The sequence below is a fragment of the Humulus lupulus genome, chromosome 9 (assembly GCF_963169125.1).
Source record: "Humulus lupulus chromosome 9, drHumLupu1.1, whole genome shotgun sequence".
In the NCBI taxonomy this organism is placed as follows: Eukaryota; Viridiplantae; Streptophyta; class Magnoliopsida; order Rosales; family Cannabaceae; genus Humulus; species Humulus lupulus.
Window position 1 is genome coordinate 135,226,693 of NC_084801.1, and position 24,990 is coordinate 135,251,682.

A 24,990-nucleotide genomic window follows, 5' to 3' on the forward strand; every position below is an offset into this window, starting at 1 on the left:
TCAACCACCACAGTCCACCCAAAAGTAAACCATACACTTGACCACATGAAACCAAAAAAAAAAATGACCAAGCATCCTAGGCCCTAAACATCCAAGAGAACATCACAAGAGAAACCTAGTGTGAATCAAAGTACATGAAGAGACAACAAAAAATAATTAGTTGGTTCCAGACTGAGGTTTGAAGTTTGAACTTTATATCATTTTACTTATTATACACACTCCCTCGACCACCGGAGCTAGCCCCAATTCGAAACTAAGTACATGGAGGAGAGAGACATGGAGAGAGAAAATTAGAGGAATTTTTATTGATGAAAAATAAATGGTTTAAGGAAATAAACAACAATAACATATTCATCCTTCTTTCACTAACCCAGTAAGTACCCACCAGACCATCCAATCTACCTTGTAACTTCCAATTTTTTTTTCATTTTTTCTTCTTCTTGTATATATCACATATATACATGTACAGATGCTTTTCTACCAAACAGCCATTACTCTACCTCTCTTCCCTCTTCCCCCAGTTTTGGCTGAATAGCCAAATTAATCAATTGTACATACTATTATCTCTTTCCTTCTTTTTTTTTTTTTTTTTGGATTGGGGGGTCCTTAAGTTGGGGATACAACCCACCAGGGCAGGCCTACATGAATATGGAATACATGTTCCAAAAAAAGGAAGGAAAAAGACAAGAGACGAGGGAAGAAATGATAAAAGAAAATGGAACCAGAGACCAATGAGGAATGAATGAATAAATAAAAACTGCAAAAGGAACTAAGCTATTATCTCTCTGGGATCCGCTGGCAATGGCTGCTAATAAGATTATTTATGTGGTCTGATTATGTCACGGGTGTCTGATAATATCCCTATATTATAAGGAAGCAAAGACTGGACGGGCTCTGGAAGTGTGCCAATACGATGATGATCAAGCTGGGGGTTTGGTTTGGGCAAAAAGCATGAAGAAGACTCAAAAATATGACACAGAAGCAGAGAGTTACAGTGTTGTCATGAGTTCTAAAAGCTATAATGCTTGACTGAGTGTTCCAACATTTCGCGACTTGGGCATATGATTTCCTTCACTCGATTACCGTTTTTGTAAATCTTGAAGGTTGGCACAATCCTCACATTCTCCATGTTCGCCACTGCAGGGCTGTCTTCAATGTCAACCTTTGATCAACCAAACACAAAATTAATATAAGAATATGTTTTGTTTACTAAAGGAAGAAAAGACGTGGTATCAAATGAAACAAAAGCAGAATCTTGTAAACATGCACAAATTGAGTTATCAACCTTAAGAAAATTTATAGATGGGTAACGGCCACATAGGGTGTCCACAAATGGAGATATTTGCTTGCATTGTGAGTTTGAGTTTGCTTTGAAATGGACCACCGAGATGCCTGTAAGTTTGAACAAAGATTAATAAACGCTTACTGCAAAAGTAATCTGGCAATATTATTTACTTCTTGACATAGATATTGAAAGTCATGCCTTGTAAGGACACTGCAGCCCTGAAGTGCTCAAGACCTGAAACTTCTTCCACTTCACCACCAAACTTTATATTATAAACTTCTTCTCCACGGGATTTCTTCAGTGCAACTTGAGCATGAAATAGAGATTCAGCAACTTCATTGTTGTATGGAAGTTCCTTTCGTAGAACCTCATAATCTTGTACAGCATCTTCCCATCTTTCTAGCTGCAATTATAAAATCACATAGGTAAAGACTAAACAAAATACTTGAGTCATGTGTTTAGGAAGCGTGCATGAGCTATGTTTGAAATCTCACCTTGTTGTTTGAGGCAGCCCTTCGAAGAAGAGCTTTCGTGTAACTTGGTTGAATACTCAGGGCTTGGTTGCAGTCTTCAATGGATCTTTCCCACATCCCAAGCTTAAACCAACAAGCTGCTCGATTGCAATAGAGAACAGGATTTGAAGGATCAAGCTTGAGACCTTCACCATACGCCGAGCATGCCTCAGTGAATCTTTCAGACTTGAATAGATCATTTCCACGAGCCCTGGCTCTTGCTACCAAACGCACGTTGTTGATGAGCACAGCAACTTCGACATTTCGAGCGTCAACCTGCCCAGCATTCTCAGCAGCTGTAACTGCATTCTCAAACCTGCAGCACATCCATCATCCATTCTCACTCTCACAAAACCATTTACCATCTGGTTTACAGTGAAGCTTAGTATTTCTGAACTCACCTTCCCAGTGCCATCTCATATTGGGCTCGAACAAAGTAGAGATAAGCTTCTGAAAGCATCCCAAAAAACCTTGTCTGCGAGCAAACTTTGGTGGATGGTTCCAGTTTGGGCACACTTTGTAAGCTCAATTCAGCCTCATCAATCTGGTGGAGCTTCAAAAGTGCCTCCGCTCTACAAATAGAGAGCTGTAAATTCAATTTGAACAGGTTCAGCCATTTGTTATAAGTTCACACTGCAACAAACCATTCAACTCAAGTACAATTTTAAGAATTAGCCCTTATTACCTGTGGGCAATGGTCGGCTCCAGAAGCAATGGCTGCATCACCTTCTCTCAACACACTTTTCCAATCGCCGATTCGCCTGGCATCAGTACATTTGTTGAGATGTTTCTCCACCGCCTGCAATCTCTGAAACTCGGCCAGACCTGGGTTGAGCCCCGGAAAAGTAAGATGCCTCCTCGCATTCTCAACTTGTCCTAATCTGTGATTTCATTGTATAAAGATTCTAAGTAAATACAAGAAGCAACATCCCGATAACAAATGGAAATCCAACATGGCCAAACTCATATTAAGAGAATTAATAAAAACAAGATATAGACCAAGCAAAAAAGGAATTAAAAAAGAACAATAAAAAAACTGCTGAAATTGGCAAAGATTAAAACTTGGTGTATGATAACATACATTTTGAGTTGGAAATGAATAATTCGACAATACCCAATATCTAAAGTCAACCAAAAACTGCACATCCATAATTACAAGTACCTAATACAATAGAACTAACAGGATACACATAATAATCAGATTCTAAAAACTTCAGATATAAAGCTGTGTAGTAGTTTAAATTCAACATCCAAAACTGAAGTTTCTCAGTCTAATATTCATCCACGGATGTGTATGCATTTAGGTGGTCTCATAAACTAAACCCGTTAAGGTAAAATACTGGAAAATGAACAAGAATATGGGCGCCATACGTATGAAAGAAACTAGTGTAAAACTCAAAAAGCAAAAAAAATCGATCTTTATTAGAGAAGCAAGAAAAGAAAGAATCCAAGGCAATGTCAACATAATTGCAACCGCAAGACAATAAACCAGATCCGATGTCAACAAGTAAAAGTATTGTGACGCCATTGAAGACCAAATCATCACCAAAAGTCACATATACCCATCAATAGAAACATAAGTCTTTCCCCTTAAGACTGTTAAAATCACATTGACTGAACATGTATCAATCCCTCCTCTTCAGTTCTCACCTAAGAAATAGAGACGCTAAACGTTGATGAGCCCTTCCATAGTTAGGATCCAACCTCACAGCCTCCTCACACTCCTTCACTGCCTCCCAAACCCTGCCTAGACCCGTCAATGCCGCTGCCCGGTTGCTCCGGTAGGCAGCATTGGCCGGAGACAACGCAATTGCCCGATCATACAAAGTCAAAGCCTCAGCAAAATGACCCCTTTTGTACTGTTCGTTCCCTGCCCTCTTCACCTCTTCCGGATCCACACTCGGCATTGATCTCTTCATAAAGTCTCCACCACCACCACTACCACCGCCGCTGCTACCACAACTGAGCCCCTGATTCACCGGGCTTCCAGGCTCTCCCCCGCCACCACATTTCGCCGCTGCCACGCCTCCTCGCATTATACTTCCGTGGCCGTAATTACCCATCCCAGATCCCAAAACGTCGCTTCTCTGGCTACGATTCGGCGTCATCCCGGTCTTGAGTATCTTCCCAGACGGGCATATATTCCCAGTGGGAAGAACATTCAAAGGCGGAGAGTTCACCGAACCATGACCGGAGTAAATTAGCGGAGAACTTCCTGAATCGGATCTCGCCTGACCATTGGTCTTGAAATTCCGGCCGCCGGCTGTTCCACCAGATCGAAGGCTCTCGGCAGCGGTGGGGCTACTCTCGCTCGAACCCGAAAGCTCACCAGAATGGCTATTCGGTCCCGAATCGGATCTCCTCCCAACTGGGTTCTGCCCATTTCGTCCAGAAACCGATCCAGACGAGCTGGAGCTACTACTAGTGGCAGTAGCAACCCCACTCTGACGAGTTCTCAACGGCGAAACAGGCGAACCCAGATCGAGTTCTCTGAAATCAGGCTTGTTAGCTTCGCAACTGAGCGACTCAGTAAACCGATCGTTGAGTGAATCAAGCCCTAACTCCGAAATGGACTTCCCAGAATGCGACATTTCCAATAACAAATACTAAAAATAAAAACCTCCGATTTTCTCTCTCTCTCAAAATTAGGTTATGCAACAATGTCAAGAAGAGCGAGAACCAGCGGTACCACAACTACTACTACTGCTGCTACTATTACAGTGAGAGAAACTCAAAACCAGAGAAAGAAGACTCTCCGAAGAAGACGAAGACATTAAAAAAAAAGGAAAGGAAAGAGATGAGGATCTCGTGATGTTAAAGGAGGAAGCAAAGAAGGAATGTGAGTCTCAGACAGACTTAGAGAGAGAGAAAGAGTATCTGTGTTTTCCCTTCTCTTTCTAGAGAGAGAAAGAAAAAGAAAGGAGGTTTACAGAAGAAGAAGTAATAGTACAAAGAAGAGAGAGACAAAAATAAGAAGGAAAAAAAAAAAAGCTATCTTATATAAAATTAATTAATTTTTTTTTATTTTCTTTATCTCTTTTTTTTTTCTTCACCTGCAGCTTCACGAGACAGATTTCGCTTCACTATCTCTCTCTAAAACTATCTCTCTCTCTCTTTACTTTTTTTGTATTTCTCCCACGCTGGGTGAAAGAAAGTGAAAAACACGCTCTTGCTATTGCTCTTGCAACCAACTACAACTACGCTTGTCCTTTTTATTTTTTAAACAATATTTTATTAAATTAATTATTGTTTTCAACAGTTGTTTAGGTTAATTACATAAATGACAATGTGTTTTATTATTTTTGTGAAATTTGATAAGATAATCAAATATTAGATGATGATGATGATTGGTTGAGATTTTAACATTTAATATGTTCAATAGGTCAATCAATGATCACCATAAAACAACCACTTGGTATGTTTTGTTTTTAATATTAATAGTATTTTTTGCTAATATAATAATGGAAATTAACTTATTTTAAAGTTGAATAATAAATGACATCAATTGCTTGTTTTATTTCATTTTTCTATTTAAGAAAAAAAATGAAATTATATTTTATATGAGATTTTTTATAGAGGGTTAAAAATAAGGTTTTTTTTAAAAAAAAAATTAATGTATGACTTTTTAAAAAAAATCACTTTTATGAATTTATTTTCTTTTATTTTTGTATAAAAGTTTGTTTATGCCATAGTTTTACTCTTAATCAAGTTTTATTAATTTAGAAACATATGTTTGTAATTTAATTATTATTATTTTTTATATTATTTTTATATAACTAATTTTATATTAAACTTTTCTTTGGTTGTTTTGCATATTTTTTTTAATATGAATTGTGTTTATTATTATTTTTTATTTATTGTAAACATTTTTTTTCTTTTTCTTTAGATTGTAAGTTTCTTTTTTCAAATCATGGGTAAGATAATCAGTAACTTGATTGATCTTTGACTATGTAAAAAAAATTCTAGAGCTAGGTTAAATAACATGTACCAGGAGGGGTAATCAATTACCCTGGGAAAAGTAACATTCTGCCATAAGAGAGGTAATCAGTTACCAAAAGAGGGATGACGGGTTACTTATATTAAATATGAAAAGAAAACATCAAATTTAAAGGGAAAGAAAGAATAACACTTCATTATAAAAGGAAGAAGTAACTATGATTTTAGTAACATAGGTGTTTACCGAGTTTTTCGGAAACTAGAATTATGAAAGATAAGAGAGCTAAAAAGAAAGGATTTAAAATACACAAGCAAGGTTTTTATATGGTTGTGGCGTTAATGAGCCTTAGTCCACGAATCAGTTGTATTAGAGCTTAGAGAGCTTTTGACAATAGAGTTTTCTGCAAGTTTGAGCAGAGTAATAGTTTACAAGAGAAAATCTGGGGATCTCCGCTACAGTGCACAACTGGTCCTATTTATAGGCAGTTTAGGTGCAATGGGCTTAGGCCAGACTAATCCGAACTGAATAGGGATGTAATCATGGTTTGCTCGCTGATGGAGGCTTAATACAAAAGATATTGCTAAATAATACACATTAATCACAGCCCATTGGGTCGGCTTGGGCGTGGCCAAGCCATACTGCTGTCAATAGTACATAACCTCAGACTGGTCCGCGTGGGCTTCTAAGGGGATCCTGGGGACAGGAACTATTAGAGTAGTGGCAGTACTGTTTCCTAGTAGCAATGTACATTCCGTATGTAACCTCTTCTGCAGGTTAGTTGAGGAGACCAACTTCCGTGTTTCTTGGGAACATGTCAGCGTCAGGGAATGTCAATATTGCCCTATCCGGATGTCTGGTCCGGGTTCCTTTACTAACATCCTGGTCCATTCAACAGGACCCTGGTTTGTTTACCAGGGCTCGGGTTCATTCTTGATAAGGTTGTACTCCCAAACTATCGAGCCTGCCACCTATACCTGCATCCCAGAGGATACGGATGGGTTGGGGCCGAGAAGATGAGTTGGGCCCACATCTTGGTCTCGGTTCCCTCGCTATGGTGGTGCCAATCGAACAATGATGGGCTTATTGATGATTGGGCTGCTAGGACTTTCCTCTTCCCTATTCATTGGGCTTAGAATGGGCCTTTGATCTCTTTGGGAGAGTCCACTGACCCATTGTGTCATGCCACGTGTCCGGGGGGGGAACAGGGATAATATTTACCCCCCAAGTCTTCATTCGTGTTTGCATGGTGGAGACTTGCCTCATTCTCCCGATTCAAATCCAAATATCCCAGTTTATTTCCTAGGAAACGGGTTCATTTTCGTGGGGGCCACTTGGGTAATCTTGCGTGGAGGAGATTTGCCTCATTATCCCTTATCAAGTCCAAATAGCCTGGTTTGTTTCCTAGGAGACAGGTTCATTTACTTAGGGGCCACTTGGGTGATCCCCGTCCTTTCGAATTCACCACGTTTTACACACGTGTCCCCCAGTAATTGGTGTGTCTATACCACTTGTGCCTTACAGATCTGGAAAGAATATTTTGATTGTCATAGTGACCGATGGGTGTCAGCATGATTTCTTAGGCATCCCGTCTGCACGAGAGATGTTGATAGGGTACTCGAGTGGGCTGTTAATGCCTCTACACCATCTGGGATCGTTGGATGGGGATATCCTTGAAAATCTTTTAATGCGGTCCGTTGGATCAGATAGGCGTGGATTGTGGGTTGGAGAATCCACGATATGGTGCTTGATTGGGCTAATTAAGGCATTTGCGTCATCCAGGACCGTTGGATAGGGATAGTCTTGAGATTCCCATTCTAAATCATTGGATCAAACAGTGGGTTTTTGCCCTATAAATACCCCCACAGTTTCATTTCCAACTTTACACATTCTAAACAATCAGAGCCAAAACGAGAGCTTTTATGTCCCAACTCGCCGACGAAATTTTCCGGCGATTAGTTCATCTCCGCACCTGTTTATTTCCAAACCGACCTCTTTCCACTCAGCCATCAAACAGTCTGGTCCCGGTCCAACCAGTAGATGACCTGCGGCACTGTCTTCTCCGATTCAAGGTTGAGATCCTGCCGACCCTGTCACCGGAGACTTTACAGCTTTCAGACCCAGTACCTCACAGTAAGTTTTCTGGTCTTTTTCCTTTGCTTATTCCTTATCTTTTTGTTTTTGTTCTGTAATGTTACCTCCGCAACCGTAGGACTGTTAGGGTCATGACCGCCGTGTTGAGTGGTTCTGGGTAGAATGGTGTAGGTTTGAAATATAGATTGTTTAGGTAATACCTCTGGTATGGTTGTCCCAGGTCGCTTCGGACGCTCCAAAGTTGATTCGGGAAAGTTAGAGAAAAACCTCTTATTCTTAGTTCCCGGCCAGGGTTCTTGGGATCTTCATTGATCCTGGATCTGGGTTCGGAGGAGACTTCTCCAAGCAGTTTTAGGAGAACCCCCATACCTTAACCAATTTTTTTGGGATTTTGGTGCTAACTACTTAGTTTTTGTTTCCTTTGTTGCTCCCAAGTCCTTGATCATGAGCCACAGTGTCACCCTACACCTGAAAGACTTCATGTAGCCAGGCCCCATCGTCCTGGAAGGGCATAAGCTTCCCACGGGCAACACATGGGAGATAGACGGGGAGAGGAACGAGTTCCAGAACTACCGGATGCTAGACGCCCTGGAGAAGCATTTGGGAGTGGAACCGACTCCTGGACTCTTCTATAACCGGCTGGCCTAGAAGGAAGAGAAGGCCCACACTAGCGTGGGCGAGTTCGTGTGATTCCTAAAGTTCATGGGGATTGCACCATTCCAACTCCTGCCCCAGGTGTACAAGCTGCTTGCAGGATGGTGCATCTTCTGCGCGTCAAAGGAGATCCCGACGCCCACCCCCCTGGAGGTGTTATACTTTTACAAGCTGGAGCTGCAACTTAATGTTAAGGACAAGACCCGGGACAAATTCTACAGATTGAAGCCCCGCGGTAATTACCCGACTCCCTTTAGCACCTAGAAGCACCCCCCCCCCCCCAAATGTCAGGCATTACTGGTTTATGACATCTGGGTTCCTTTTGGAGAAGAACCCCACACTGGTGATGGACTTTCAGCGCATGGGTAAGTTACTTTTCTTCTTGGCTCACTTAGTTTTTTTTTGTCTGCTTCCCACTCACGTTCTTGGAAAACAAGACCGTACACCCAGACTCTCCTCACCAAATAAATTCTGGACTGCAAGAAGTATTATGCTACCCTGAGCATGGAGGAGTTGGACGTAGGGGGCTTTGTGAACATGGCAATCTTCGACTAGTTGGGATGCTTGCCGCCAACTAAATGATAGATGCCCCTAGCTTCCAGGGGTTGCAGTGCGAGAGGGATCCCATCTTAAGGGAGGAGTTGGCCCTCATTCACATCAAGGCTATAGAGGTCGCAGCCCGGGCGAACGCTAAGAAGAAGAAGAAGGAGCAAGCACGCCAGGAGGAGAGGGTCGCGTCTGAAGAGCTGGACGCCCTTATCAAGGGGGCTCAGGTGAATACTGGGGCTCCTAGAGCTAGCATTTCAGGGCAAGTTAACTCGCCTCTGCTTTTAGCTTATGCTCCTCATTTTGAAGACTTAGTTAGGGATAGGAAACTATACCGAGATTACCTGATCGGGGCCGTCAGAGAAGTGGGGCTTCCTTGCCCCATTGTCTTAGATACGTTAACCCTCATGTACTCGTATGGGTTCTTACAATATGGTAACTTTTTGGACCTGGACGACATGGGGGACCGCATTCATTCTTTCGCCCTAGGGGAGTTGAGTCATGCCCATTCTTTATATAAGGGTTCGTCCCGGAGGACTTTAGACTAATATTTCCCTTATTGTTTTTTGACTTTCGTCCCCATTCGTATATTTTGCTAATGAGTTTTTGTCTGTCTATTTCAGGTGATCCGAAAATTTCTAACCCCATGGCCAAGATGAAGGAAATGATCGAGGCTAGGGCGGCCGCAGCCAAGGCATCGGCGAAGAAAACCACTAAGGGCCTAGCCAAGAAAAAGGTCAAGGAGCTGGTGCTCAGGGGTTCCAGGCTAGTCCCAGATGTTTCTGAAAGGGTTCCTCTCTGGTAGCGCCTACCGAAACGATCCTGCCCCAAGCTGCTCCTCTCCAATTTATTAACTTGGATCAGGAGCCATATGAAGGTGGAAGGGCAGAGAAGAGGGCAGCGGGCTCAGCCGCCGTAGAGTCCCCGAAGCGGGCCAAGAGGGCAAGGACCAAAGATCTTGCCTTGGCCGAGGAGCATTCCTCAGAGGAGGGCCTGATCATCACACAACAACTCCCAGATGTGCTCAGGCTCCCTGTCAACCCAGCTCTTCCTGAGGAAGGGGATCTAGTCCTCCAGGAGGAAAGGATGAAGATGGTGTCCCGGGCTTGGGACGACGGCCAGGACAAATGAGATGAGGTGTACCAAGCCCTAACCATCCGGCGAAAGGTGGAATTTGCCAACCGTCTGGAGGCTTTCAATGCTCCCTAACCCATCGTGGATCAACTGGTAGCCGAGACCAGGTTTCGGCCTAAGCTGGGCCAGGACACGACTCCGTTGGCTGCAGATTTGCTGGCCCAGGTGGGAAATACCATGTCTACCCTCCAGTTGAAGCGGTATGCTTCCTTGGCCAGCTAGGATGTCCTGTTCGTCTCCCAAGCCATTTGTCACCAAGTCACCGCGGTAAGTCACAAGCCCGTGTGAGCTTTTACTTTACCATACTTATTACTTGTATATTTTCTAACTTTGGTTTGTTCCAGGATGCACTGTTGGCTCCAAAAGGGCTCGTAGGAGGCCACTTTTGACGAGGCAATTTACATGGCCTGGCTCCAGGACAGAAACATGAACCTCCTCGTCTACCCAGATCCAGCTGCGAAGAAGGCCGAATTTGAGGCCAAGGAGAAAGCTGATGCGGAGCTTTTGGCCAGGGGCGAGCAAGATGAGACTATTCCGGATGTCTTGGATCAGGGCGAAGCCTAGGCTTGGGCCTTCGTGTTGTAATCCTAGCTTCTTTCCTTTTTGTTTGAACAAGTATTAATTTTATGGACGCAGATACGTCCAAGACAATTTTTATCGTTTGTATTTATGTATTGATTTTACCTTATGCACCCTGACTTCCATTTTTCATTCGTCTATTTTTCCTTAAAATTCACTAAGTGTTTTACCACTCTACATAAACCTGGGTTGAATGTTGGGTCCTAGTTCTAATGGCCGGGACCACTAGGGAAATGTTGTAGAAGGCATTTAGCCTGTCCTGGGACCCGTGTTCGGGTCTTGACGGCCTGGACCGTTTTGGGCTTATCAATATAACTTAGCTTTTTTACCCCGATTTTATAGTTCGGGCTGCAACGACCTGGACTGTTAGAGATTTCTTTTAGGTATGACTTAATTAGTTAATTCACTTTAATCCTGATGTTCAGGTTCCAACGCCCTGGACCGCTAGGGAGTTAATAACTATCGTATGATTTATTCGTTCTGACTCTGGTGTTCAAGTTCTAACGATCTGGACCATAAGAGGTTAGTTGATTAGCTTATTCTAAACATAGGGGTCAGGTTCCAACTTCCTGGGCCATTTATAAGACTAATTTTAAATAACTTAGACCTAAGACTCACTTTCCAATGTCTCTGGACCATTATACAGGAAACATGACCAGGGATTTGGTTATTTGAGACCACGTTAGGTCAACCGGTCTTTAGGTATTTTGCACCTTTCGAACCGTTCATATCCGGGTTAGGGTTGGGCTTTGAGCCTTGCGTCCTATTGGGTTTTTAACCCCCTGGGCCATGTATGTCCGAGTTAGGACTGGGCCTGAGCCTTACGTCCTATTGGGTTTTGTACCCCTTGGACCACGTATGTCCGGGTTAGGACTAGGCCTGAGCCTTATGTCATGTTTTGTTGGGAGTTGGGTTTTGCTATGCAGTCTATACGGTCCAGATCGGGATTAAGCTCTGCACTTTGCATTGTGTTTTATTTTTATTCCTGGACTTACTCGTATAGATGGTCATACCCCCCAAGTGATCGAAGACTGTAATCTTAGGTCACTTGCTAGTGTAAAAAATGAAGACGGATGCAAAATTTTATTTCATTACAATATGTCTTCATGATGTTTTGTACACACCATTTTTATTAAGAAATCGCCCTGGGGCGTACATTGTTAAAAAGAAGAAAAATTAGGAAAGAACAATAGAATCGGACCCTCCCGACTACTGATAGTACCGGCGGAGGTGTTCTGCATTCCAGGCCCTTGGGATCTTTGTTCCGTCTAGTCACCTTAAGCGATGCGTTCTCGGACATACTTCATTTTGGATTTCATAGGGTCCTTCCCAGTTTGGTCCTAGAACCCCCACGCCTGGTTCCTAGGTAGCAGGGAAGACTTTTCTAAGGACTAGATCGCCAGTTTCAAACTTCCGGCTTTTAACTTTAGAGTTAAAATGCCAGGCGATCTTTCCCTGATACATCTTCAGCTGAACCTGAGACTCTTCCGGATCTCTTCAATGAGATCTAAGGATTCTTGGAGTAAGGCGTGGTTCTGGACGGGATCATATGTGTCCAGTCTATAAGACGGAACTGTCGTTTCTACTGGGATGATCGCTTCACATCCGTACACCATTGAATAGGGAGTATGTCCCATTGACGTTCTTCTGTGGTCTGGTATGCCCATAGGACACGGGACAGTTTTTTCCAGCCACTTGCTCTTGCAGGCTTGTAGCTTTTTCTTTAATGTTCCCTTTAAAATCTTGTTCACAACCTCTGTTTGCCCTTTTTCTTGAGGCCTTGTGACTATGGAGAAGCTTTTGATGATGCCATGTATTTCACATAAGTCAGTGAAGTGGATGTTGTCAAATTGCTTCCCGTTGTCGGACACGATTTTGTGAGGGAGGCCATATCGACACACAATGTTACTGATGATGAAGTCCAGGACCTTTTTGGAGGTGATGGTGCTCATTGGTTCCGCCTTGACCCACTTGGTTTAATAGTCAACGACCACGATGACGTATTTCACACCACCTTTCCCGATCGGGAGCGATCCTACCAAATCGATTCCCCACACTGCAAAAGGCCAGGGACTGGTCATCAGGGTTATTTCCGTTGGAGGGGCTCACGGGATCTTCGCGTACTGTTGGCACTGTTCACATTTGCGGACGTAATCAACACAATCCTTCTTCATCGTTGGCCAAAAATATCCTTGCCTTAGGATTTTCTTGGACAAGATAAGTCTGGCCGTGTGATCTCCACAAAAAACTTCGTGCACCTCATGCATGATAGTGCTCATTTATGTCCTGGATACATCGAAGATATGGCATGGACAACCCGTTGCGATAGAGTTTGCCATCCATCATGACATATCTGGGAGCCTGGTACTGAAGTTTCCTGGCGACAGCCTTGTCCGCAGGCAACCCCCCTGTGGTTAGGTAATGGATGAGAGGGCCAATCCAGGACGTTGAGTAATCTATGGCGTTGATTTCGAGGGCCTAAATACTTGGTGCGGAATGATGGTCAATCGAGACAAGCCCAGAGAGTTCTGCTTCAATATCCATGGCCAATTTTGCTAATGTGTTTGTAAACACATTCTGTTCCCTAAGGATTTGGGAGATGAAGTATTTCTTGAAGGATTGGAGTAACTCTCGAGTTCGCATCATGATGGTGGCCATCCTTTCCCCTTTTGTTTGGTATTCCCCTAAAATCTGCCTGACCACCAATTGGGAGTCGCTGTAGACTCCTACATTCGCTGCCCCTACCTCCCAGGCCAAACGTAATCCAGCTAACATGGCCTCCTGCTCGGCTTCGTTGTTCGATGCTTTGAACTGAAAGCGTAGGGTGCTCTATAATTGATGGCCTTGGGGGGATATTAAGATGATCCTGACCCCAATTTAATTCGAGGCTCCATCTACGAAGACCTTCCATAGGGGCGTGATGGGGTCAACGGGTTCTTCATCTTTGGAGATCCCAGTGCATTCCACAATGAAGTCGGTCAGGGCCTGTCCCTTGATGGAAATCCTGGGAACATATGCTATGTCAAACTAACTAAGCTCTATGGCCCACTTCAAGAGTCTTCCCGATAATTCGGGTTTCTGTAATACTTGATGTAGGGGATGGTTCATTAATACCTGGCGTGGGCCTGAAAGTAAGGTCTCAACTTCCTAGACGCGATCAATAAGCAAAATGTCAATTTTTCGATTAATGGGTATCTCGACTCTGCGCTCAGCAACCTTTTGCTCACATAATAGACTGGGAGCATGACCTTTCCCTCTTCCCGTACTAACGCGGTGCTGACGGCGTGTTCCGACACGACCAGATATAGGTATAACGATTCCCCGTCCACTGGTTTTGACAAGATTGGGACTTGGGCCAGATGTTCCTTCAAGTTCTGGAAGGCCTCTTCACACTCGGTTGTCCATTCGAACCTCTGGCTTCTGCGAAGAATATTGAAGAACAAAATGCACTTGTCCGTGGACTTCAAGACGAAGCGGCTTAGGGCTGCTATTCTTCCCATCAAGCTCTGAACGTCTTTGTGCTTCCATGGCGAGGGCATTTCGATCAGCGCTTTGATCTTGTCTGGGTTGGCTTCTATGTTATATTATTTTATAATATAATGTAATACTATTTTATTTTATAATATAATGTTTTAGATTAAATAAATGTGACATAGAGTGTCACATATTGTAACATATAATAGAGAGTTACATTATTTGGATATATGTGAAATATCCAAATATGTAACATATTTTGTGTTACAAATTTATCACAAATTTGTAACTTCCAAATATTACCCATTATTGTGTAAATTTGTTGTTACACAATATTGAGATGAAATTCTTAAAGTCATAAGAGATATGACTGTTAGAGATGTGATTTTAACTCCCATAATGTGTATGGAAGTTACAAAATCAAGTGGGAATGAATTTGGAACGTTTTGGCAAAGTTGGAAAATTGGTTGCTGAAAAAACGTCTTAGGCTGCGGCCTGAGTTTTTCAGGCTGCGACTCAAGAGGCAAAACAGGCAAAAAACACACCGTGGGCCGCGGCTCGTGTTTTTCAGGCCGCGGCCTGAGCGGCTGATACCATTTTCCAATTTTGAACGTTTCCAACAGCCAAGTAACTCCCAAATCTCTATTTTAATTCCATAAACATCAATTAATCATTGGTAACAACCATGGGGGTTGGTGGAATTTGAAATTCAAAGGGTGTCTCAAAACTCTATAAATAGGAGCCTATTGTTCACTTGTACGACACAACATTTCTATCCATTAGAGCACTTGGCTAGAAACACCTTGAGGCTTGATAATTCCAGAAAGAATTTCCTATAATCTGTGAGAGATCCCTTAGTGCTTGAGTTAGGGGGAAATAAGCTTTTGGACAAAGGTTTCAAACCTTGTTCAAGTTGGTGATCCCCAACACTCTTCACTTTGGTAGTGTGAGTGAGAGTTGTTTATCTTTTGTTTCTTGTTCCTTTCTTTCATTCTATTGCTTTTCATCTTTATATTGTTCTTCTCTATTTACTTGTATTTCTTGTTCAAGAGTTGTAATCTTTTCTTTTCTTTTGTTTCAAACACTTTACTTTATTTGTAACCTTTTGCTTAGAGTTTTATTTTACTATTCTCTTCTTCTTCATCATCTTCTTCTTTTTCTTTGTCTATTTGTAATTTTCAGTTATAGAGTTGTTACTTTTTTTAATCAATAATTATTTATTTGTAATATATTACATAGAGTTGTAATTTATTATTATTTCCATTGAGGCAAAATACATATTTTCCTAACATTCGAAAGCTTATCCCTTGTTTGTTTCAATGGAAGGTGAGACCATCAAGATCATGAACCAAGACCTAGTGAGGTTGGATAGGTTTGATGGATCCAATTTCACTAGGTGGCAAGACAAGGTGAAATTCCTTTTGACAACACTCAAGATAGCCTACATCCTTGAGTCATCCTTGGAACCTCTAGCCGAGCCATCCGACAAAGACACTCCCGAGGAGGTGGAGAAAAGAAGGAAGAGAGAAGAGGACAACCTTCTTTGTAGGGGTCATATCCTTAATTCCCTATCTGATAGGCTCTATGACCTCTACACCGAGACCAAATCGGCCAAGGAGATATGGGATGCACTTGAGAAAAAGTTTAAGGCGGAAGAGGAAAGTACTAAAATTTTTTTGATATCTCAATACTTCGATTTCAAATTTTTTGGTGATAAGCCTATTCTTCCTCAAATTCATGAATTCCAAATTATTGTTAATAAATTGAAAGTGTTAAAGATTGAGCTTCCCGAGTCCTTTCAAGTTGGTGCTATTGCTGCTAAATTACCACCAACTTGGAAGAGCTATAGGAAAAGAATCCTTCATAAAAATGAGGATTATTCTTTGGAGGAGATCCAAAAACATATTCGAATAGAAGAGGAATCAATATGTAGAGATAAACTTGTGGAGGGGTCTAATGGAGAGACTTCCAAAGCAAATGCGGTGTCACAACCAAAACATCCCAAAAACAAAGGGAAAAAGGGTAATGAGAAACCTTTGGGTCCAAAAACCAACCCAAACAAGTTTAAGGGCGAGAAAGGTCCTTGCTTTGTGTGTGGGAAAAAAGGGTCACTATGCTAGAGAGTGCAGGCATAGAAAAGACCAACAAGGACCTAAGGTGAACGCAACTCAAGAGGAAAACATAGTTGCTACCCTTAGTGAGGTGAATGCGGTCCAAGGCAAGGTGAAAGGGTGGTGGTATGATACATGTGCCACCGTCCATGTCACCTATGACAAATCATTGTTCAAGATCTTTAAAGAGTCAAAGGGCAACCATGAGATACAAATGAGCAATGAGGGCAAATCCAAGGTACTTGGCAAATGTACTATTGAAGTCTACTTCACCTCCGACAAGAAAGTTACATTAGTGAATGTACTTTATGTTCCCGAAATGAGTAGAAACTTGGTAAGTAGTGATTTGCTTGGCAAGCCCAGCATTAAAGTCGTTTTTGAGTCCGGTAAACTTATACTTACCAAATCAAATGTATTCTTGGGAAAAGGGTACTCTTGTGAGGGAATGGTTAAATTGTGCACCAATGATGTAACTTTCAATGTTATCAATAAAAATGCTAATTCCGCCTATATTATTGAGTATGATTCTTTATTTTTGTGGCATCTTATACTATCGCATATAGGTTTTTCAACCATGAAAAGAGTAGTAAAATGTGGTATGATTGCATGCAATATTAAAAACTATGGTAAATGTGAAACATGTGTTAAGGCGAAAATGATTAAGAAACCATTTCCTAGTGTAGAAAAATCATCTAATTTACTAGATTTAATCCATAGTGATCTTTGTGAATTAAATGATGTTTTAACTAGAGGTGGTAAAATGTATTTTCTTACTTTTATAGATGATTTTAGTAGATATACATATGTGTTTCTTTTAAAGCATAAAGATGAAACATTTGATGCTTTTAAATTGTATAAATTAGAAGTTGAAAATCAACTAAATAAAAAGATTAAGGTGCTAAGAAGTGATAGAGGAGGAGAGTACTTCTCTAATGAATTCAATATATTTTGTGAAGAAAATGGTATAATTCATGAGTGCACTGCACCTTATACACCACAACACAATGGTGTTGCCGAAAGGAAAATAGGACTTATCTAGAGATGATAAATTCTATGTTGGTGTTTTCTAAGTTGAACTTCAACTTATGGGGTGAAGCGCTTTTTAACCGCTTGTCACATTCTTAATCGAATACCGATGAAGAAAAATGAGATATCTCCATATGAGTTATGGAAAAGAAGAAAACCCAACATAGGGTACTTCAAAGTGTGGGGGTGTCTTGCATATTGCAAGAAAAACGAACCTAATAGAACAAAGTTAGGTTCAAGAGCCATAAAGTGTGCTTTTGTTGGTTATGCCAACAATAGTAAAGCTTATAGGCTATTAGACTTAGAGTCTAATGTCGTGATTGAATCTAGAGAAGTTGAATTTTTTGAGAATATGTTATGTGACAACAATTCTCAAGCTTCAACATCTCTCAAGGAGAATTTGTTATATGAGAACAATTCTCAAGCTTCTACATCCAAAGTTGATTCTCAATAGGAGAATTCTCAAAAGGATGTAAAGCAACCCTTTGAACCTAGAAGAAGTCAAAGGCTTAAAAATCATAAAAGTCTAGTAGTGGATGAGATATATTCTCAACGAATTTCATTCTACATGGTAGAAGGAAATAGAGAGGAAGTCATTAAGAACATTCCTATTATACTTCTCGTTGAGGATGATCCTAAGACTTATAGAGAAGCTATGCAATCGAGAGATAGTGCATTTTGGAAAGAAGCCATCAATGATGAGATGGATTCCATTCTTTCCAATAACACTTGGGAATTGGTAGACCTCCCACCGGGGTCTAAGCCAATTGGGTGTGAGTGGGTATTTAGGAGAAAATACCACACTGACGGCACTATCAAAACCTTTAAAGCTAGATTAGCAGCTAAAGGGTTTAGGCAAAAGGAGGGTATCGATTATTTCGATACCTATGCGCTTGTTGCAAGAACAACTTCTGTAAGAATTTTGTTCGCTTTAGCTTCTATACACAACTTGTATGTTCATCAAATGGATGTCAAAACGGCATTCCTTAATGGTGAGCTCAATGAGGAGGTCTATATGGAACAACCCGAAAGATTTGTCCTACCAAAATATGAACATAAACTTTGTAGACTTGTAAAATCCTTATATGGATTGAAACAAGCTCCTAAGCAATGGGATGAGAAATTTGATCAAGCCATCATGTCTAATGGGTTTAGACATAACAATGGAGACAAGTGTTTGTATTCCAAAACTTGTAAGGGATATGTGATCATTGTTTGCTTATATGTGGATGACATGCTTATTCTAAGTAATAGCATGAAAGGGATAGAAGAAACGAAGAGGTTTCTATCATCAACCTTCAAGATGAAAGATCTTGGATAAGTTGATACCATACTCGGTATCAAAGTAAAGAAACATAGTGGGGGTTTTGCGTTAGGGCAAGCCCACTATGTTGAGAAAGTATTGAACAAATTTAACCATCTCAAGGTTAAATATGCCAATACTCCATTCGATCATAGTATGAAACTAGAGAAGAATGGAGGAAGAGCGGTGGCTCAATTGGAGTATGCTAGTGCTATAGGGAGTCTAATGTATGCTGCCCAGTGTACTAGACCTGATATAGCATTTGCGGTAAGTAAACTTAGTAGGTTTACAAGTAATCCAAGTGTGGATCACTGGAAGGCAATTGGAAGAGTCCTAGGTTATCTCAAGAAAACCAAAGGACTAAGCCTTCACTACTCCAAATTTCCTTCGATATTAGAAGGATATACAGATGCAAGTTGGATATCCAATCTTGGGGACAACTTGTCCACAACTGGTTGGGTATTTACACTTAGTGGAGGTGCAATTTCTTGGGGTTCCAAGAAACAAACCTGTATATCTCATTCCACTATGGAAGTAGAGTTCATAGCTCTAGCTGCTACCGGCAAAGAGGCTGAATGGTTAAGGGATCTGTTGATAGAGATTTCCCTAATCAAAGAGATTGTATCCACTATATCGATACATTGTGATAGCCAAGCAACATTGGCTAGAGCATACAACAGAGTGTATAATGGGAAGTCTAGACACATTAGTCTAAGACATGGATATGTAAGAGAATTGATTCAAAGAGGAGTCCTATCAATATCCTATGTGAGAACAAGTCAAAATCTGGCAGATCCTTTCACTAAGCCACTAACGAGGGATTTAGTGGCTGCATCTTCTCGAGGGATGGGACTTAAACTCCCTAAAGAGATTCACGATTGATGGTAACCTATCTTAACACTAGTTATTCAACTAGTGTTAGGTTCAATAGGTAATAACAAGTCAATAAAGTGAATATTAGTTGTACTCAAACAAGTCCCATCTGAGATGTTGAGTACTTGTGAGTTACCAAGTTGAGGGTTAAAACCGAAAGGTTTTTTAATAGAATTCAGTCTTGTGAAGACAAGTATTTTTTGGTAACAAAATACTGTAAGAATTCTACCTATATGGACCTAGGGGTGGTGCCGCCTCTCATGAGAATTGGGAGTATTCTCAAGAACGTCCATGAATGGAAAGTGCACATGGGCATTAACGGTGCAAAGCGAGACATAGAGGTCTCAAGTGAACATCGCAAAGGTGTGTGTGTTATCACCGATTTTTCATCAGGAAAAGATGGTTCAATGCCTAGTGCAACCAAAATTTCGACAAATTTTGTGATAATTACACTATAGTAAAGTTCAAGTTGAAAAACACTTTACTTTATGCATCAATGCAATGACTCCTATAAGAGAGAGTTCTTATTTAATCAAGTGGGGGATATGTTATATTTTTAAAATATAATGATTGATTAAATAAGTGTTACAATAGATGACTATTTAATCTAGTGGGGGAATGTTATATTATTTTATAATATAATGTAATATTATATTATTTTATAATATAATGTTTTAGATTAAATAAATGTGACATAGAGTGTCACATATTGTAACATATAATAGAGAGTTACATTATTTGGATATATGTGAAATATCCAAATATATAACATATTTTGTGTTACAAATTTATCACAAATTTGTAACTTCCAAATATTACCCATTATTGTGTAAATTTGTTGTTACACAATATTGAGATGAATTTCTTAAAGTCATAAGAGATATGACTGTTAGAGATGTGATTTTAACTCCCATAATGTGTATGGAAGTTACAAAATCAAGTGGAAATAAATTTGGAACGTTTTGGCAAAGTTGGAAAATTGGTTGCTGAAAAAATGTCTTAGGCCGCGGCCTGAGTTTTTCAGGCCGCGACTCAAGAGGCAAAACAGGCAAAAAACACATCGTGGGCCGCGACTCGTGTTTTTCAGGCTGCGGCCTGAGCGGCTGACACCATTTTCCAAACTTCGGTTTTTTCCAATTTTGAACATTTCCAACAGCCAAGTAACTCCCAAATCTATATTTTAATTCCATAAACATCAATTAATCATTGGTAACAGCCATGGGGGTTGGTGGAATTTGAAATTCAAAGGGTGTCTCAAAACTCTATAAATAGGAGCCTATTGTTCACTTGTATGACACAAAATTTCTATCCATTAGAGCACTTGGCTAGAAACACCTTGAGGCTTGATACTTCCAGAATGCATTTCCTATAATCAGTGAGAGATCCCTTAGTGCTTGAGTTAGGGGGAAATAAGCTTTTGGACAAAGGTTTCAAACCTTGTTCAAGTTGGTGATCCCCAACACTCTTCACTTTGGTAGTGTGAGTGAGAGTTGTTTATCTTTTGTTTCTTGTTCCTTTCTTTCATTCTATTGCTTTTCATCTTTATATTGTTCTTCTCTATTTACTTGTATTTCTTGTTCAAGAGTTGTAATCTTTTCTTTTCTTTTGTTTCAAACACTTTACTTTATTTGTAACTTTTTGCTTAGAGTTGTATTTTACTATTCTCTTCTTCTTCATCATCTTCTTCTTTTTCTTTGTCTATTTGTAATTTTCAGTTATAGAGTTGTAACTCTTTTTAATCAATCATTATTTATTTGTAATATATTGCATAGAGTTATAATTTATTATTATTTCCATTGAGGCAAAATACATATTTTCCTAACATTCTATTCCCCTCAAACTTACTATGAAGCCCAGGAATTTCCCAGATGCCATGCCAAAGGTGCATTTTTTGGGATTCAGCTTCATCCCATACTTCCGAATGATGGCAAACGCCTTTGCCAGATCATCCACATGTCCCTCTGAGGCCATGGACTTGACCAACATGTCATCTATGTAAACCTCCATGTTCCTTCCCAATTGGGTATGGAACATCCTGTTGACTAGCCTCTGATAAGTGGCTCTAGTGTTCTTGAGCCCGAAGGGCATGACAATGTAGCAGTATACACCTTTGTCTGTTTGGAAGCTGTGTGTTCCTGGTTCGTTACGTACATTGAGATTTGGTTGTAAACGGAGTAGGTATCCATGAAACTCAATATTTCATACCCGAACGTTGCATCTACCATTTGGTCAATCTGAGGCAGAGGGAAACAATCTTTCGGACAACACTTGTTAAGGTCGGTGAAGTCGATGCAAGTTCTCCACGTCCCGTTTGACTTTGGTACCAACACTGGATTGGCTAGCCAAATGGGATACATAGCCTCCCGAATGAAGTTGATTGAGGATAACTTCTCAACTTCTAATCTAAGGGCTTCTGCCCTCTCCGTCCCTAGAGGTCTTCGCTCCTACCGGACTAGAGTTGCATTCATGTTAATGTTCAGGGCGTGACATATGATGTTGTGATCGATTCCAGTCATATCTAAGTGAGACCAGGCCAAGATATCCTGGTTCTCTCTGACCCGGGCAATAATGGCAGCCCTGACCTCTGAATTCAAGTTTCTTCTGGCCCAGATAACTCTGGTCGGGTCGCTGTCACTAATGCACACCTCTTCTACCTCCTCCATGGGTTCTAGTGCCCTGTCCACTCCTATTCGCAGATCCAATTCGTCTTCTTCCCGGATCACCCTTCGTGCTGGTGGCGGGGGTGGAATCGGATTAGCATTTTCCTCTTCGAGAGGCTATTCACAGACCATGTAGATTGGTCAGGCAGAGATGTGATAGCACTTTCAGGCACTCTTCTGATCTCCCCAGACAGTTCCCACCCCTCCATCATCGCATGGGAATTTCATGCAGAGGTGGCAGATGGAGGTGATAGCACCGAAGTTGACTAGTGCGGGACGATCGAAGATAACGTTGTAAGCGGTGGGGCAATCCACCACTACAAATGTGCAAAACTTGAACAAGCCTTGAATCTCATTCCCCAACATTACGGGCAGTTGAATCTTCCCTATCAGGAGCAATGAGTCCCCGTTGAAGCCATAGATCTGCATTGGGCATGAGGCCAGATCTACCTCGGTCAAGCCAACTACGTGAAAGCTGGCTTAAACAACACATTTACGGAGCTCCCGTCATCCACCAACACTCTAGATGCCATTTTGTTGGCAATTTGGGCATCAATGACCAGGGGATCATGATGCGGGAAGTGGACATTCCGGGCGTCCTCTTTCGTGAAGGTGATGGGCAAGTTCATCAACTTCGGGCATTAGGCCAGAGTCTGGACCAAGGCGCATACCTCGTGGTCGTGGTCGAGTTCGCTGAGGTAGCGTTTCTGATCATGTCGGGACGGTCCTCCCAGATGCGGCCCTCAGAGGCGCGGTTCCAGGAGGATATGGCATTCCGGGTCTGGGTGCCTACACAATTGGGGCTCCCTAAGGGGCCTGTGCTCCCGGACCTATAAGCATACCCTCCCTGGGGAGGTCGATATGATCCACGTGTACCCGGGGCCGTAGGTTGTCAGGGAGCTGCTGGCAGTCCTGGAACACCCATTGGTGGAGATGTCCCAACTTGATTAGATTTTCAATCTTGTCCTTCAGTTGAAGACACTCTTCAGTCGTATGACCCATGTCCTTGTGATAGGCACACCTCTTGCTGGTGTCTCTTGAGTTCTTTCCCCCTTTGAACATGGGGACTGGCTTCCGGTAATGGACCGTACTGCCCGTCGCCAGGTATATATTCTCCCCGGTGTCCACCAAGTTGGTATATTATGTGTGTTGGGGTTCGTAACCCCTTTTGCCCTTTTTGGAGGGTTTGGACCGGTTCTGCCCTTTGCCCGATCTCTTTCCCTAGGAAGGGCTTACACTCGACTCTGTTCCCCCGACTTGAGACGGTTGGGCTCCGCTAAGAGCGGCGCTATACCCAACTGACGCCATGCTGTACCTGGAGAATGGGGCAGATTGAGTCAGTGCTTAACCCGTTGAAGTAGGACCATAGACCGTCGGGGTCACGAATGTCATCCCATGGGTACCAGTGGATCCGGGCGCCGTTGGGGGTGTCGGATAATAATTTGCAGGATACTACACCCCGTATCCTGGAAAGGTCTGGGCACTCGACTGGGTTGCCGACTGCCACCCAAAAACCTGGATTTGGGCCTCCTCCTAGTTGATAAAACCTTATGCCCTCCTGATGAATTCTTCTAGGGTTGCCGCCTTACTGTGCTGCATATCGTCCCAGAGAGGGGATCCAGCTCTGATCCCGGACTGGAGAGCCACCAGGCACTGTCCGTCATCCACCTTGGTTTTTGAGGCTTCCTCTGTAAAGCGCTAGATATAAGCTCGAAGGGTTTCTGTGAGATGCTGCTTGACATTGGGCAGTGCATTGATCTGCATGTCCATTTTCATGGCGGCCACAAATTGTTTACGGAATGCTGATTGCAATCCGGACTAGGATTGGATTGATCTTGGTTTAAGTCTCTTCCATCATTCTTCCGCGGGTCCGGCCAGAGTGATCGAGAAACACAGGCATTTGTCATTGTCGCAGACGTGAGCTACAGTCATCAGGTAGTTGTAGCGGGACAAATGGTCATTAGGGTCTGCATTCCCAGTGCAGGAGGGTAGGTTCAGTATTTTGAACCCTTTTGGCAGTACCACATCCAGGATGTGTGTAGCGCATGGCTCATTTTCCTCCTCTTCAGAATCGAAGCCCCCCCTTCTTGTTTTTGGACCAAGCGATCTGTGACCTTCTTTAACACGACCAAATGTTCCATGACCTATTTGCCCATTCCATCATCCAGGGGAACTCTCTCGTTCCTCCTGTCGTTGAGGTTATTCCTCAAGTCGCCCCCTCGGGGGCAAATCTTTTCCTTGCGGGCTCATTCCTTTCGGGCATTAAGGTCGTCTCACAAGTCTACCCAGGAAGTATCATCTTCCGAACTGATGGCTTCTAGATCTTCCTCGCGCTTGTGTCCTCTATGATCTTTATTCACAAAGGCGCTGGGATGGAAACGTCGCTCCCGTTCAATCTATCTAGGGACATTCCAGGGCCTGACACCCTGCGAGCGCTTCCCCTGCGGATCGATCGGATGATCCCGTCCTAAGACAGGATGCATCTATTCTTTCCTAAGGAACTGCCCTGGGTTAGCCCCAGTTTTTGGAACGGGATGTGCCTTCTTTTGGGGGTTTGCTTTTCCCACGGGGCCAACCATCTTGGCTTTTCCTTTTTCTTGAGCGAGATTCGACGGGCCGTCTCTAGGATGTGGTCCCGAAGGAGGGATCAGGCTCTTGTTCTGAGGTATGCCAGTCCTGATTGGCAGGACTGGCGGATCTGTTCCTTGAGGCAGAATAGTTGAAGGATTGGCTACCAATCCTTGGGCAGCGATGAAGGCCTGGAGAGCCATTAGGGACTCTTGCATCTGGCGGTTAGCCTCTTTC

The 24,990-nt window shown here is 42.2% G+C and overlaps 1 protein-coding gene across 1 annotated transcript; it reads right to left on the reverse strand.

Annotated features, from left to right (window-relative positions):
• Positions 1 to 279: 279 nt before the first annotated feature.
• LOC133802590 (TPR repeat-containing thioredoxin TTL1) lies at positions 280 to 4,760 on the reverse strand. The gene is made up of 7 exons (XM_062240930.1): positions 3,448 to 4,760; positions 2,483 to 2,678; positions 2,199 to 2,383; positions 1,780 to 2,113; positions 1,484 to 1,688; positions 1,286 to 1,392; positions 280 to 1,162 (listed from the first exon to the last, which is right to left on the reverse strand). The coding sequence occupies exons 1-7, from the start codon at positions 4,386 to 4,388 to the stop codon at positions 1,010 to 1,012; spliced, it is 2,121 nt and encodes a 706-aa protein (XP_062096914.1). The 5' UTR covers positions 4,389 to 4,760; the 3' UTR covers positions 280 to 1,009.
• Positions 4,761 to 24,990: the final 20,230 nt, after the last annotated feature.

What these genes read in the sequence shown, in the direction of transcription:
- LOC133802590 (XM_062240930.1), bottom strand. Translation starts at nt 4,388, where the DNA reads ATGTCGCATTCTGGGAAGTCCATTTCGGAGTTAGGGCTTGATTCACTC. An exon ending in GAGCCGACCATTGCCCACAG is followed by an intron (nt 2,384 to 2,482) that starts GTAATAAGGGCT and finishes TTGAATTTACAG; the next exon opens with CTCTCTATTTGTAGAGCGGA. An exon ending in GGCTGCAGTGTCCTTACAAG is followed by an intron (nt 1,393 to 1,483) that starts GCATGACTTTCA and finishes TCAAACTTACAG; the next exon opens with GCATCTCGGTGGTCCATTTC.